At 31.6% G+C, this 14895-nt stretch overlaps 2 protein-coding genes and 1 long non-coding RNA gene across 4 annotated transcripts in view; 1 reads left to right on the forward strand and 2 right to left on the reverse strand.

Annotated features, from left to right (window-relative positions):
• The window catches only part of LOC143251666 (disco-interacting protein 2 homolog C-like), a 99402-nt gene extending 97502 nt beyond the window's left edge, over nucleotides 1-1900 (reverse strand). Inside the window, exon 1 of the mRNA XM_076502922.1 lies at nucleotides 1397-1900. The gene's annotated coding sequence lies outside the window, so the exon portion shown is untranslated. The remainder of the gene's footprint in view (nucleotides 1-1396) is intronic.
• A 2636-nt stretch (nucleotides 1901-4536) lies between these two features.
• Nucleotides 4537-14642, forward strand: LOC143253013 (uncharacterized). The gene is made up of 2 exons (XR_013029294.1): nucleotides 4537-4845; nucleotides 14297-14642. It is a non-coding gene; the product is annotated as an uncharacterized LOC143253013 (long non-coding RNA).
• Nucleotides 4839-14895, reverse strand: part of LOC143253011 (atrial natriuretic peptide-converting enzyme-like) — a 61327-nt gene continuing 51270 nt past the window's right edge. The window contains exons 14-17 of one of the 2 annotated variants that reach the window (XM_076506048.1): nucleotides 14340-14520; nucleotides 13356-13600; nucleotides 7330-7475; nucleotides 4839-6108 (exon numbers count right to left, since the gene is read on the reverse strand). In XM_076506048.1, coding sequence (XP_076362163.1) covers nucleotides 5932-6108; nucleotides 7330-7475; nucleotides 13356-13600; nucleotides 14340-14520 — 749 coding nt within the window. In that variant the 3' untranslated portion in view covers nucleotides 4839-5931. The remainder of the gene's footprint in view (nucleotides 6109-7329; nucleotides 7476-13355; nucleotides 13601-14339; nucleotides 14521-14895) is intronic. The other variant, XM_076506049.1, reaches the window with a different exon arrangement.

Raw genomic sequence — 14895 nt, forward strand, 5'->3', positions numbered from 1 at the left:
GTAAGGTATAACATTTATTTGCATTCCAAACGTGTCTGATAAATCAAAATAGCTATTTCCTAAAGAAAATGAGTAATGTAAATCCAACCCAAACATCCTTCTTGTCAAGTATGTTTGGCTACTTTAAAATCAAATTACTGGTCTTAAAGCAATTCTTTTTCAATCTCATTTTGTATTTAAAAAAAAAAAAACATTACATACCAAGAATTATCTTACCAATTAATACTCCTTAAGCAGAAAATTTATTACCTTGCTCAATTCTAAACACATTAAACAAATGAAAATAATAATAAAAACAGTACCATATTTTTCACTCAACAATAGTTTAGGTAGATTACTATTATATTTTTCTTTTGCACCTCACCTCCAGTGTATTTTTTTTATATTTTTTCCTTCTTAATAATACCAATGTTCCTCATATTTGTTCATGGTCCCTTTTTATCTCAAGAAAAATAATTTTATAAAATTGTCATGGTTAAAGCTTGATGTCTCAGACATCCCAAAACCTCATCTAACTGGGTAACTTAATTAAATTACATATACAGAAACTGTCCTCCCTCATGGAAAACATCTCTGTATTATTTGAATATAGAAAAATGACCTTGCAAAGTTGTCTAATAAATTTTGTGAAAAAAAGGAAAAAATTCCAAAACAGATCCTTCTGAAACTTTAAAGAAACATAAGCCTTTATTATTCAATCAAAATTACAGACAGACAGAAAAAAACACAATTTACATTTAAGAACAGATGGGTGTTCTAATTATCAGGGTTAAATGTAAGAAAAGAGGTTTATGTTTTTACTTAGAGTAGGATAGTAAATGAAAACTGGTCATCAACATTTATGTCAGTTATAAAATAAAAGACCTATAATTATTAATAATATTAGTTTTCCTTTGAACCCATTACTACAAATAAACAAATCAATTAGCTGAACAATTTTATCATCATCCCTTTGTACCCATGCTTTTTACAATTAAAACAATGTTTATCACTTTTACTATGCTATTTATATTTAAATAAATCTAATCACTATTTAATATTGAATTAATGTAAATGTTTTTTTTTCAGAGAGTTGAAAGTTGGACAAGAAGCAACAGCACTAGCAGATGTTAGACACCTTCATATATTTTAAAATGTAAATTCAGTAAATCATACTCATATCCATAAAACAGCAATCTGCACAAATACTAGTACTAATAATGTTACTAGTAGTAGTAGTAATACTAATACTATTAATAGTAGTATGTACTGAAGTTAACAGCAATCGCACTATATTCTCTAATATAGTTATTAATATTAGGCTTAACAAATTTCATACTAAATATAAATAACACAATTTTCAAATATAATATAATGAAATATTCGTTATTAACAAACATAAAAAAAAAAAGAGTACCGGTAACTTCCAAACCCAACTGTACTTGTTCAAATGAGGGCCACAGCTCGAGTCGTAGCCGTAGGCCGACTAGACTAAAAAGGCTTAAGACGAAGTTAAGTTCCTTTAGCATTCACGTAGGATGTGTAGATTCCATTCGAAATGCGAGTCTAAATTATACGAAGTTAAGGCTTTGCGTTACGCTAATGAAAACAAATCACACTTTAAATCAAACAATATCACATATACAGCAGCTAAATGTTTTTAAGCTCCGAGATACAAATATTGGGTGGAAAATGTGCCATTTCATACACACACTTCAGTCCCAAACACAAAAGTATCAAACGTTTTCCAGCCATTTACTAGACCCCACACGAATAATCTATTTATCTACTCTTTTCTAGGTGTCACTATGATAGTTAAAATTACTTTAACTCAATTGTATAGTAAAGTTAATGTTTATATCTAGCTCGAAATCCTAATAGACACAAATAAGAAGATAAGTAATGAAAAAGTTAACTTATATTACAAATGTAATAAAATCTAATGCATTTGCTATTAACCAAAACAAAAATGTTTGTTTTGTATTGTTGAATTCTAAGTACTCTTTATTGCCATCTCGTGTTGATAATAAGAACTTAAACTTCTAAGACCCAACATTAGTGAGGTTTGAAATATATATTGCAAACTTTTAAGCCTATTTGTATCATTATCTAGAATTTTATGCAATATTTCTTTAAACATGCCCCCAGTGGCACAGCGGCATGTCTGCAAACTCACACCGCTAGAAACTGGGTTTTAATACCCGTGATTGGCATAAGACAAATACCCCTTTATGTAGCTTTGTACTTAATTCCATACAAAGCAAAAACTTACTAAGTAACCAAATGTAGAAATAATATTGTATTGCTTTAAGTGATTAAGAAAACTTAAAAACATACTTTGTCTTCTAGTTCCATGTATTCATAATGAAAATAATTCATTTTTATCAACCCTTTAGTTTCACATAACTCTAACCTGTTCAAGCAAACTGTTAAATCCAAAAATTTAATTACTGTCCTCCAATTTCTAGTGAGTTTACCATACTATTTTACAAATGATCAAACTAAGTTGATGTCAAGAGCAATGGCGACTGCATTCAAAATTCTTAAAGCAATTAATTTAAATTATTTTCATTTGAATTTTTAAAACAACCTAATAATTTTTATAGATTATGGCCGCATTTGTAGTCTACAACTGAATATTTTACTGCATGTTCATTAAAACTACAAAGTAATAAAGCTTCATTTGATCACAGTTCGACTTTGCATAAAGCTAAGTAAACGATGTATAGATATTTCGGTGAGTGCATTAGAATGATGTATTAAGTTTTCATAAGTCCTGTTTAAAACAGCGGTGAAGGTTTGAATTTAATACATAACATTTTCAAAACAAAGAATTTGTGAAGAAATATACACCTACTCTCGAATTGCATTTTTTTCTTTTTCCTAAAAAATGTAGTAAAGTTTTTCAAACAATTAAATTTTATTACCTATTTAGTATTACGATCTCAAATTCATGCAATTATTGTATGCTGATTTAAATTGTTTAGAATAATAGTTTGTATTTTGCTTTGGAATATATTTTCAACTTGTATTTATCAGATGAAACGAAAATTAACATATCTACAAAACTTGATTGCGATATCACTTTTAATAAATATTTTTTTAAATATTTGATCGACACTACATTTGTCGGTAACGTTTTACAGGATGTTTTGTTTAAATGTCTCTCTTTTTAAATTCATAGTTTGATGTATAACGTCGTAGATGGTTCATATGTTGTTTATGAGCGTGAAAAATATTCAAATATACATCTAAGTAGCCCCCCTTTCTGTGGACCAGCAAGGTATCTACGGATTTCTACCGCTAGAAAACCTATTTCGATACCAGTAGTGGGCAGAGCACAGATAGTCCCCATGTAGCTTTGTGCTTAACTACAAAAACAACAAACAAACATGTAAGCAACACACGTCAATCAAATTTTAATTATATTCTTCTGTCAGCATAAATAACTTTTTTCTGTTGAATAAATTAACTTCAGAAGAAAAATATCAGATAACTTAATTCTTACGAACAATAACTACAAAACAGTAAATTAGCAATGTTCAAAATTATTTAAACCATAGCACTCGCGAAGGTAGCAAACACAATTGTGCATGTTACAAAAGCGATGAATATAAGTGTATTTTAGTCCTTTTTTCTTTCCTTTATTTAAAAGAGTTTTTTATATGTCATTATTTAAAAGAAAATGTCTTTAATTACCCCCCTCTAGTACAGCAGTAAGTCTACGGATCTACAACGTTAAAATCAGAGATTCGATTCCCTTCGGTGGGGTCAGTAGATGGCTCGATGAGGTTTTACTATAAATAAAAAAAAGTCTTTAAAAATAATCGCTTAAATTATGTTCGTTTTCTGATGTCCCATGACTCAGTAACTCAGCGGTAAGTCCGAAAGCTTATAATATCAAAAATCACATTTTGCTAAGCTCTGATCCTTTTATAGTAATTATGGTAACATTAAACAGGAACTTGGTAGAAAGAGGTCAAATGAACTCGATCCTTCCAGATCTGTAAGACCTAATTAAAGCCCAATGCCGAAAGTAACTGGTTTTGGTACCCGCGATGGAAATGTATTCCTCATTGTGTATCTTTGCGTTTAACAACAAACAAACTCATACGTTCAGATAGTATCAAACTAATCCAAACTTACATACTAACAGGCTAGAGGCAGATAGCACTCGAGTAGCTTTTTTGCGAAATTCAACAAGCAAACAAACCGATGCGTGAAGCCACCAAATTATCCTGACTTCCTCTATCTACTCCTCTCTGAAGTTAATTAGATTTGGTTGGAAGCCCAAGTTACTCTGATGTTAGTGAATAATCTTGAGTTCTTAACCATCTGGAGCTGGATACAAGAGTTAATAACTTGTACTCGGGAGTTTATTGAAATTAATAAACGTTGGCACCGTTAGGAATTTTGAGTATATCTTCACCATGTTAACAAATACATTACATAAAACAGCTTGTTACTGTGTCTAATTATTTTATGATTAAACCAGTAGATGACGCTAACCAAAGATATTTCGAAATAAGCAAACCAAAGTCAGTTGTCAATCTTAACCCTTAAACAGCGGGAATGTTGTGGACAGTGTCATGTGTTGATGATGGCCGCCATTTAAAGGTTAAAATATCAGGGAATGCGGCAGCGAACTTCACGTAGGAATAGGGCCGGTTGAAAATGATGGCCTATTCTAAAGTTCGGCTGACCTTCCTTGATATTTAGAAAGTGGGCTGTGATAACATTGATTTTCTTCTCCATCAGCTGTTACTTGTAAACTACAGTGTGCCTACAACTAGTACACACCAAAACACTAAATTACTCCCGAGGATGTGCCTTTTTGTACCAAGAGTAGCAAGCCAACCACGTTAGGTTAGTTATGGTCTGTGTTCACTAAGTCATGTGTTTCATATGGAAGTAGATAATCTCCCATATACTCCAACACACCGCGCATTATCTTATTCAGGACTTACATTTGCTTCAAGAATAACGTTTGTAGATTATATTTCTGTAAAGAATATAATTTAGTAAGCTAGTGAAATGGTGCCTTCCGTCTAAAAGTAACAGCCTCACTGGAAGTCAAGACTCGTAAGTGGGGCGAGGGGATGAAAAAAGATCAGAAACTACAAAGCATTTGAGATAGGAAGAAAACCTGCATTACCCATTCCTTGATTCCATCACTCATACAGATCTTCCTCCCATCCCAAATGTTCTCTAGTTTCAGATCTTTTTTCACCCCAAAAAATTAACAGTTTTTCATTACTACTATAAATACTGTTATCAATTCATTGAAGATTCGCTCTTAAGGTGGAATCAAACTAACAATGGGAAAGATAGGAAATTTTATAAAACTACTCAAAGCTTCCTTCTAGATTTTATCTATGGGCTTTTAATCGAGTAATTGACAATTTCACTTTATGTTTATACGTTTATTTGTGAAATATATCAGCATGAAGCGTAATTACCGTCGATGAACTAAATTATTCACAGTTTATTTATATGTTCACGTACAAACCTAAACGTAAATGTGAACATATCCAATTATATTCATACAAAATATACATTTAACTTACATAAATAATAAACTTTCTTTCGTAAAAACATACAAAAAAACATTTTCTTGATTTTTTTCAGTAAGTTATTTTATCACCAATGGCATACTGAACTAAGAAAAGAAACAGACTATGCAAAGATGAGTCTTAATATAAATACAATTTCAATTAGTAATTTCATAATGTTAAAAAACACATAGGTTCAAGAATGATAGAAATGAAATAACAAACCCATAACTCGAGTGCTTTTGAAAGGTGGACCTTTCTTCTTCAGTTTGCTCCTGAATTAGAAAGATCCACCTTTCGAAAGTCCTCGGGTTATAGGATTTTTATTTAATTTCAATGAGTAAGATATCCTTTGGTTGAATTGGTAGTGAGGTCATTTTAATACAAAACATCTCTCAGCTCATGTTGTCCGAAGGGATTCAATTGTGTGTCTTATCCACTGTGTATGCATTTCTATTCTTTCAAACATGCGAGACGTGGAATACTCCTCACAGGTAACTTCTTGACTTCCAATTCCCGATAGATACCAGTGGTTATCTTTTTGACAAAGTAAGGGTCGTCCACTCACTTCCTTCCCCTATAAAAAAAGTAAATATTATCAAATATATTATTCACTTGTTTACAAACTTTTTATGTAATTATTTACACAAAAAGTATTGTTCAATCTGAACAAAAAGTGCTCACTCTGAAAATGGAGGCAGAAATAAAATTTTAATCATCAAGAAAAAGTATTAGTTTCTTTGTTTCTTGTTAAGTACAAAGCTTCATACTGGAATACCTGTGTTGTGCTTACCATAGATATAGATTTTTGGTGATGTAAGCCCTCATGGTTACCACTGAGACACTGGAGTCAAGAAACATATAGTTAATATTAATATGTGATACAGCAACTTAAATATTTATTACATCAGTTCTTTTGAGGTTGGTCATGTGATAAGATTCATAATAACGTTTATCTTAATCAAAACAGTGAGGTGCACAATAATAAACAATCTGAAAAGTATTAAAATTAATTGTTGAAAAGCCTAACTCTATTTTTAAATCCATTTTGAATGGTTTTAATGTGAATAACAATGAAATCTCAAATGGTGCATGAATGAAGATTATCAAAATTGAAGCAAGTTTGTCAGAACAGGTGACATAATATTCCTTTAGTGTACACTGGTAACATAATATTCCTTTAGCATACACTGGTAACATAATATTCCTTTAGTGTACACTGGTAACATAATATTCCTTTAGCATACACTGGTAACATAATATTCCTTTAGTGTACACTGGTAACATAATATTCATTTAGTGTAGACTGGTAACATAATATTCCTTTAGTGTACATTGGTTACATAATATTCATTTAGTGTACTTTAGTAACATAATCAATTATTTATTAATACGCATTCTTAAAGATCTTAATTGTTTGTATTTATGGGCAAAGCAACATAACAGGCTACTAAGCAATGCTTAACATTGTACTGGACCCTAAATTTTACTGTATAAGCCCTGAAGCTTATGATCGAGTAACTTACGAGCTTCTTAAATATATTAAACTCAACAGTGAGCATGAGGGCTTATAATACCAAAAACATGAAATTCTTGGCACATACAGTCCATTGTTCGAAGTTTTCTATTAAAAAGAAACAAACAATTTACATATATGATTATTTTTCAACTTTCTATAAATGTTAGCTTAAAATGTCGATAATTTCTATTTTTAACATCATCTAAACAAATGATAAATGCGTGATAAATATTAATTATTAGTGGAATTAACAGTGATCTAAAATAACAACCCCCTTACCATACATATCTTTGGAGGATCTCCAATCAATCTAACACACAATTTCTTACTGTCGTGGTGTATTAAATGTGGATCTGTATCTGATTTGTTGAACTTGCATGTGCCTGGAAAGTTTATGTTGACCTTTACTTGCTGTAACTGATCACCTTGAAATTGAAACAGGAATACAAATGTACACTGTTCTCCTGATTTCCACAAAAAGTCACTACACAATAAAAAATACTTGAAGTAGTGTAACAGTTTTTCTCCTTTTTCTTTCTTTTTGTAATAAGGAAAAGCTAGAAAATATTTAGCATTTTAGTCAATGCATTTTGATTTTTGATCTTCTTAGCAAAAACTGGCCAGATTGTTGGTAGTATGGATAGTAAATTGTATTACAAATAAAGCACAAAGTTTTGTTTAATAAAGCTGAAATATGTGTAAAATAATTCTACCTGCTACACATGAAAAGTTCCATTATTTGTACTATGCTTTTAATGTTCATATTTGGATGCTATTTAAGTTTTTAACATCCCAATGTAAGATATATTAGTATTTCTAACTATATTGGTCCTAACTAGGAAGAAGGCATAATAGATATCCTTATTTGTAACATTAAAAGAGAATGTTGTAATTTATTTTTAACTAGAACGAGCTGTGGGTTGTAAGTGATGATGTTAAGTAGGGTGCTCAGAGAGCTCTAAGATTTAAAGTCATTATTTGTTCTGAACAGTTGTGATGTCTGTAGGATTATTTCAAAAGAAGTAGAGTAAACAAGTCTGTTTTAGCTATCATGGTTACTTTGTACAATTAAAATGATTGTTTTACGTTAGGTAGTGTTACTTGTAATGTAGGCTTAGGGGAATTTAGAGTAGTGTACAAGTATTTAGAGTTGGTACAAACAGCCTTTCCCAGTGGCTTAACAGTAAATGTAAAGACTTACAGCACTAAAAACTGAGTTTTAATAGTCAAGGTGGGCACAGCACAGATAAATTTCTATGTAACAACAAACAATCAAACAAAAAATTGTAGAAACAATAAAAGAGGAAATAGAGTAATTTATTAGTTATGCTGACTAGACCTTGAATTATTTTCACTGAGTTAAAAGATATTTGTAATTAAAGAACGACACTAATACACTGGCGTCAGACAGAGATATCAACTGGTGAAAAATAAAATAGCTTCAGTTATTGAAGATAACAACAATGTCAAAGAGAAGAACAAAACATTAATTGAAATGATGAAATTATTAAGACAAGATTAGGAAGAAAAGTGCAGAACTAAAATAAAGGAAAATAAATTTTTAAAAAAAGGTCAAGAAAAGCAAGACAAAAATGAAAGAAAAACCAGAAAGAAATGCATAGAAAATTGAAAGAAAATTAAGAAGATATTTATAGAAAATTTTAAAAAAGACTAACAAGAAAGGGACGGGAAGTTAAAAGAAAGAGTCATGCTACTTAAGGAAGAATCAAGAACAAAAAGAAATCTGATTGAAAACAAGATTAATGAAACTACAGGTGGCATACATACGACTACAACAACAAGTTTTTAGCACATTGGTATGTCTGGGGACTTAAACTACTATAACCTGAGTTTCTAAACCTGTGGTTGGCAGAGTACAGATAACCCATTGTGTAGCTTTGTGCTTAATTTCAAAGAGTCAACTGAAGAAATGCAAAAGAACATCAAAGAAGTACAGAGAAACTGTGATAACAAAAATTGCAGATATATAAAAAACATTAAACAGTTAAAAAAGAGTATCACCGAGGTTAGAAGTAACATCAGTGACAAAATGATAGGTCTCAAAAAGGAAATATAAAATACGAGACTAAACCAGCTACACTACTTTTTGCATTCACATATGGGTGTAAGTTTGGAATGCCACCTACCTTACTTAAACAACAGGTTCAGTGTTACGTGAGAGAAGAATCAAGAACAAAGTTCTGGAATAGGATACAGAGGAAACAAGAGACCATCTGAGGTTTTAGAAAATATGAAAAAAATGCTCAATTTTATATGACCAAGACTTTGGATTTATAATGCTAAAATCAGGGGTTTGATTCCCCTAAATGAACACAACACACAGCTCAATATGGCTTTACTATAATAAAACACACATACACACACACATAAATGACCAATTTATAGACTATAACAAATGAGGATGTGGGGATCAAGTTCAAGCAAAGTGGGTGTGTATCTTTGGAGGAAGTTCTGCAATTGGCAGTGAAACCAGAATATATTAAAGTTGCAAAAAAACAAGTTGTGGGATCATCAGATTAAGCAGTGTTGAAACATCAACTCCAGCTTATGATAGTTCAGAAGAATTAAAAAAGACTAGTTGGAAAATTAGTAACACATAATGGGAGTAGTATACCACAAAACAATGAGTATTTCAAGTGTAACTTGAAAGAACATATCACCAAAAACAAGAGAAAAGCTTGTAAAGAATAATAACTTTTCCCAAAGGACATAGAAAAGGGAAACTGTTCTATATGTAATAAACCTGACTTTTACAGTCAAGACTGTAAGGCATAACAAAAAAAATGCTGTTAAGGCACCAAGGAGACAATGTTCCACCAGTTTGAAGGAACAACAAAAAACTAACCTGATATTCAGGAAAAAGAATTAGCTGGTACTGAGAAATTCATTGTTTAAGGAAATCAGTCCACGAGTTCATGAATTTATTGATGTGAATGCTTGTTTTATGTTGACTGGCAATGGTTTTTACAGTTACAACATAGAAACCTGATTTGGTAATGAAGAGTACAAAACTACATCCAGACATGAAGAATAAAAGGAAATTATGTAAAATGTTCCAGCTTGAGGAAAATTAAAAGTTATGTTTGCTGTAGGAAATTTGTTTATATCTCATGATGTGTGGGTAGTTAATACTGATGAAGAATGCATTGTGGAAAATGACTTTATACATAAACATTGATGCAAAATCAGACTAACTTCACATGGTTTTAACCAGAATATGTGTATACATGGAAATTACTACAACAAAAATTGGGCTTTCCATGAAAGTCAAGAGAGCAGTCTCTGTGCCACAAAAACAAGTTAAATACTCATACCAGTACTTGTTAAAAACAAATGTATATATAGTGACTGACCATAATACAATGAAACAATAGGATGTGTTTTGATGAATCAATGGCTGATCGAACAGAACTCTTGTAGATTTGAAAAATAAAGATTTCACCATTAAAACCATTAATACAACTAATAAGATTTGAGTCAAATATGTATGAGAAATTGCAAGATGTGAGGTTGTATAGGTAGTACTTCCACATCAAATAACATCAGAAATAGTTACCTTTCAGGAAATACATTGGAAGTCTGGTGTTCAACTCTCACACATCATCTTAGAAGAGTTGTATCACTTCAGCTGGTCAGTGGTGGAAGTTACATAATTTGCTCATAAAATACCAAATGTCTTCTCCATTGATTCTGATGATTTCAATCAAGGGAATAAAATATCTAAAAAGAATGTCACTGGAAATGTTGCTCTAGTATGTCAGCCAGACAACATCCACTTGCACAATATCTTAAGACTTTCAAAGATATAGAAATCATGAAGAAATGGGAAGTGAAAGAGCTGAGTACCAGCTCTTGTGCATCACCTATTGTGCTTGTGAAGAAGGATGGTTCACAAGGTTCAGTATGGACTACTAGAAAATGAGCAAAGTTACAAAGAAGGATACTTACCCACTATCAAGGATTGACTTATCTTGGATGCTCTTTCAGGATTGTTATGGTTTTCAACATTGAACCTTAAAAGTAGTTATTGGCAAGGGATAACAACCTTTATCACAAGAAATATACTGTGGAAATTTTTCATGTTATAGTTTTAATAATGTAATACACTTTTTACATCACAGCAATTAATGGAGAGTGCTCTATCTAAATTACCCTGGAATATTGTATTTATCTATTTGAATGACATAATCACACAAAGGAAAACTTGATAATGCTTATGAAAGCCAATGAAGGTTTTCTATTGGTTGAGGAAAGATAACTTCAGGCTGAATCCCAAGAATTATGCGAGTTTGCTGAGACAAACATCCAACAGAGGAGTGCTTACTGATCCATCAAGACTGACTCCATCCATAATTGGTCATTAGCAAAAAGCTAGAATGAGGTAAGAGAATTTCTTGGACTGTGCTCTTACTACTGTCAGTTTGTAAAATATTTCTCTCCCATACTTGTCTCAAACATAAATTACTTTTGAAGTCAAACAAATTTTCTTAAACTACTGAATGTGAACAAACATAAAAAAAAAAAAAAAACTGAAGAAGGCGTTAACCACTATTCCTATATTGGCATACCAAGCTTTGGAAGATCCATTCATTTTAGAGATGGATGCCTGTGATTTTACAGTGATAGCAGTTTTGTCACATGTACTATATTGAAAAGAGCATGTGATTTCCTATCATAGTAAGGCAAAGAATGTCACAGAAAAGGGGTACAACTTAAAAGGAGCTACTTAGTTTTGTTTGAGCCCTGAGTCACCTCCATCATTGAAAAAAAGTTTACATTTGGGACAAATCATGTAGTACTGAAGTAGCTGGTGGTTTTTTGTAATACAGAAGACCAAACAGAATCTTTAATCTTAACAACTTTCCAATGGCTGGAAATGTAATATTAAGAAAACACTACAGTAAATAAAACAACACTTCTACTGGGATGGGTGCTGATCATCTGTGGAAAATTTATGGTAAACATGTGAACTCTGCTTTGAACATAGAAGTCTATAAAAGAAACAAAGTGACAGCTATAACAGTATTGTAATGGAACACCACTGGAGACAGTTGCTGTTGATGGATCTTCAGTTGTATCAAAAATGGAATGTTGACTCAGATTTAAGTACCATTGGACTCTCTGTTACTTCATCTAGAGAACAGTCAATTAAAAGGGTCTTACACAGAAGAGATGAAGCAGCTCCATTAATAACATAAATGACTTTACCCAAGAAAGTATTAAGCTAACGATAAAATACGGGTCAAATCAAGTCACTATGATGTTATTGTTGATAAGACTGGATTTCATTAAGATAACATGGTATGGCTGTACAATTCTCCCTATAAGAAAGGTCAAATTCCAAAGTTAATCAACTGCTGGGAGGGGCTTATGCTGCACTGAAAATAAACAATGGCTTGTTTTAATGAATCTAAAATAATAGGTAAACCTCCAAAAATTATACCCCGTGATTACTTTAAGAAATACATTGGTGAGAGAATGGCAAACTGGGTAACTACAGAATTTTTCAGCAGAAACTCAATCCATTGAGAAACCCAAAGTTCCTGTCAAGACTACTTCCAGAGGATTATCTATTTTGTAGCTGCCAGTATATTTATTTGATCCAAGAAGAAATCCTCCAGTGGCAGGATGGCCACTAAAAATGAAGGAACAAGATGCCATTCCATCTGTATATAACAGGTCTTGGAAAAGAAAACTACCATAAAAGACTTGGTGAATCGACAGTACAGCATAATGTTTTATCTTTTGTTGTGTACTAGGGATTGTTCAAGGATATTCATAATCCAAAGAGGAGCATTGTTGTAAGCTATACATTTAACTTTGTAACATGATTGTTAGTTAGAACAAGCTGCAGGTCATAAGTGATGTTAATTAAACAGTCCAGAAAGTTCTAACTTTTGATGTCAAGCTTTATTCTAGCACATGCAAATGTAGATTATGTGTAACAAAGAGAATGAAAAAGTTAATATGCTAACTATCATGCTCATTCGTGTAAGTAAGGTGATTTGTTAACATCATTTATAAATTGAGCCTACCACAACTTATGGCAGTGAATAAGTGTTCAGTCTTTTAGAAACATTAAAGGAAAAATAATCTATTATCACAATGTGGACTGGTGATTGAAGTATTTTTACCACATAATTAAAATAAATTCCCCAATGAGAGAACTATTCTACAATACTAAGGTGAAACAGTAGTTTTAAATATAATGACCCTGACTGGTTGATTAAGACAGATTTAATAGCTAAATAGTGTAGTTGAATTTATGTAATAGGTTCACTTACCTTTAATATCCCACCCCAGTGAAAAACAGTTATCTCCTGGTAAAGTGGTGGTGTTTGATTGAGGAAGGCACACAGGTGTAATGTAATCTGTGATGTCCACCAATTTATTTAGTTTGATTAAAGTCACTCCTCCAGCTTCAAATGGTGAACTGACCATTCCAGCTACATATCGTTCTTGTTCATAAGGTGAAGATGATGATATTCTTATACTACCCACACGGATAGTCCATCGGGCTCTGGGGTATCTAAGCCACAAAACAAAATCAGTCATATAATGTGAAATGACATTGAACTTCATCAAACTGTTATAAACATGATAATGTTTACAACATTTGCACTTTTCTTGTTCTATTTGCAATAAAAACAAAGTACTCCAATTTTTTAAGTTAACATTCAAATTTCTTACGAGGATAAAACAGCATAAGTAGTTTTTAAAACTTTAGTTTCATTTTATTTTGTTTTCATAGTTATTTTTTTAAAATTGTATTTGATTGTGTCATTAAGCATATAAGCATATTAAAACTAAGTGGTAAAGAAACCTTTTAGTTTAAAATTCAGACTTATAAACTCTATAGCTAAAATTCAGGAGTCAAAATAACAATATAAATAATCTCCACAAATCACAAAGTAAAAAAAAATGCAATAGTTTGATTGTCTAGCAGTAATAAAGGGTATTGCAGTAAAGTCCTACATGTCAAATTTGAAAAAAGGTATAATAATTTCCATCCTAAAATAATTGTGAAACACAAATTTTATATTTTGAATGAGTCAATAATTTTTTATCTATTTCTTTACTGCAAAGTTGGAAAGATTGTTGAAAGTTTTTTTCTTACTTATATGTCAGGCTTTTGATGTTTATCCTTAAACTGTAGTGTTAAAAGTATATCTATAATAATTTGCCAAAGTTTTGTGATAACTTTGATTTATTTTTGAATTCACAGTAAGATAGTGAATTGGTCAAGTTCAATTGTACATTTGACTTACTTGTTGAAACAAACAGTGGAGGTGATGATCCATGCCTGGTCCACTAAAGTAGCATCACAGACGTGTTCTCCATTCTGCATCAGGATGACATGCCAGGGCCAGTAACCATGGGTTACATTTTGTGGTTTTACAAGCTGAAGACTGTTGATAAACTGGCTTTGTGCTGAGTTAATTCCACATTCTGTTTCAAGAAAAAAAGTATTCACATAATATGTAATTAAAAAAGGAATATAACCATGCATTTTCAGTGTTGATAGATACATTCAACTAATGTAGGTATTTTATTAAAGAACAATTTTGTTATAGTTTGTTTCCTTGACTTTAATACAGCTCTAGTCATCAACTCTAACTCTGATTAAGAGTTTATGTTACACCTACAATTACTTCTGGTTTTGACAGTTTTTCACTGCTGTAGCCAGTTCAACCCAACACAGTTAGAGTCTCACAGAGGATCATCCCAAATTATTTAGATATTGATTTTCTTTTCTTGTTTCTTGCTCTTTTTTTTTAATTGTGATGTTACTGACAAGTTGGAACTGTTTAATGCCAACCACTG

This window comes from Tachypleus tridentatus, chromosome 6 (assembly GCF_004210375.1).
Source record: "Tachypleus tridentatus isolate NWPU-2018 chromosome 6, ASM421037v1, whole genome shotgun sequence".
Classification (NCBI taxonomy): domain Eukaryota; kingdom Metazoa; phylum Arthropoda; class Merostomata; order Xiphosura; family Limulidae; genus Tachypleus; species Tachypleus tridentatus.